Below are 1739 nucleotides of genomic sequence, written 5' to 3'. Positions count from 1 at the left end.
CCTCTCCCATCTCTCAGTGGAAAACTCGGAGTGCAGCAGAAATGCTGGGGATTTCTGACCTCAGAGAAACAGGAATGATATGTGGGTAGGAAAACAATTCCTAAAACCAACTCTTGCCATCTATCTCCTTTAGAACTGGGAGTGCAGATGCTACCAAGCCTTTCTGCATTAGGAGTGATTCCCCTGAAAAATCCTGAATATCCAGCCTTGTCCATCTGACCCAGGGCCACAAACCCAGGGCAGTGGGGCAGGCATGGTCCCTTGAGAGCCCCCATGCACACGCCTGGCTGCGCCTGGCAAACTAAGCCAGCACAACTGGAGCTCAGGCAGTGACCTGGGTAAAGGTTTTCCCAGAACAGGAACAAGGCTGGGTGAGTCCCAGCAGGACAGTCTGCAGGGAATGGCCCAGGTTTGGCTCAGAGAAGCCTCTTCTGACTTGTCGCTGTCTATTCTCCATGAACAGGTCCCCATGTGCAGCCAGAGCAAATGTCCAACAGCAGCTCCATCAGCCACTTCCTCCTGCTGGCATTGGCAGACACGAGGCAGCTGCAGCTCCTGCACTTCTGCCTCTTGCTGGGCATCTCCCTGGCTGCCCTCCTGGGTAACGGACTCATCATCAGCACCATAGCCTGTGGCCACCACCTGCACAGGCCCATGTTTTTCTTCCTGCTCAACCTGGCCCTCACTGACCTGGGCTGCATCTGCACCACTGTCCCCAAAGCCATGCACAATTCCCTCTGGGACACCAGGAACATCTCCTATGCAGGATGTGCTGCGCAGGTTTTTCTGATTTTCTTTTTCCTTGGATCAGAGCTTTGCCTCCTGACTATCATGTGCTACGACCGCTACGTGTCCATCTGCAAACCCCTGCACTATGGGACCCTCCTGGGACGCAGAGCTTGTGCCCACATGGCAGCAGCTGCCTGGGCCAGTGCCTTTCTTAATGCACTCATTCACACGGCCATTACGTTTTCTCTGCCCCTGTGCAATGGCAATGCCCTGGGCCAGTTCTTCTGTGAGGTGCCGCAGATCCTCAAGCTCTCCTGCTCACACTCCAGCCTCAGGGAATTTGGGCTTCTTGTGGTTACTGTCAGTTTATCATTTGGCTGTTTTGTGTTCATTTTTTTCTCCTATGTGCAGATCTTCAGGGCTGTGCTGAGGATCCCCTCTGAGCAGGGACGGCACAAAGCCTTTTCCACCTGCCTCCCTCACCTGGCTGTGGTCTCCCTGTTCATCAGCACTGGCACATTTGCCTACCTGAAGGCCCCCTCCATCTCGTCTCCATCCCTGGATCTGGCCGTTTCAGTTCTGTACTCAGTGGTGCCTCCAGCCCTGAACCCCCTCATCTACAGCCTGAGGAACCAGGAGCTCAAGGCTGCAATGTGGAGACTGATGACTAGATTATTTAAGGAACATTAAACTTCTGGCTAATTTCTGCAAATCACTTGTAATAAAAGTCATCTTTTATACTTCTTGCTGCTTTCATTTTGGAGGTTCTCCTTCTTTGTTTTAATTTTTTACTATTGTCCACAAAGAAAAACCACTGTTACTGCCATTTCTCATTTTGTTTTCCTTCACCTTCCCTGTGGCCAGAGACTGTGTCAATGAGGGCCTGCATCATCAGTGGCTTTAAAGGAACTAAAGGATCTCCCAGCAATTTTTTTTGCAGAGATGCCCTTTTGTTGCCTTCTCTGGAGCTGCAGCAGCAATGTCTGTGAGCAGAGCTGGGGGCAGATCAG

At 51.8% G+C, this 1739-nt stretch overlaps 1 protein-coding gene across 1 annotated transcript; it reads left to right on the top strand.

Annotated features, from left to right (window-relative positions):
• Window positions 1–486: 486 nt before the first annotated feature.
• LOC311165758 (olfactory receptor 14J1-like) lies at window positions 487–1419 on the top strand (the record flags this gene model as incomplete). Its single annotated transcript, XM_084227266.1, has 1 exon — window positions 487–1419. The coding sequence occupies one exon, from the start codon at window positions 487–489 to the stop codon at window positions 1417–1419; it is 933 nt and encodes a 310-aa protein (XP_084083392.1).
• Between the last annotated feature and the right edge of the window lie 320 nt (window positions 1420–1739).

This window comes from Fringilla coelebs, assembly GCF_963513975.1.
Source record: "Fringilla coelebs genome assembly, contig: SCAFFOLD_38, whole genome shotgun sequence".
Lineage (NCBI taxonomy): Eukaryota > Metazoa > Chordata > Aves > Passeriformes > Fringillidae > Fringilla > Fringilla coelebs.
Note: the sequence above shows the minus strand (reverse complement) of the source record. Positions and strands in the feature narration are given on the sequence as shown.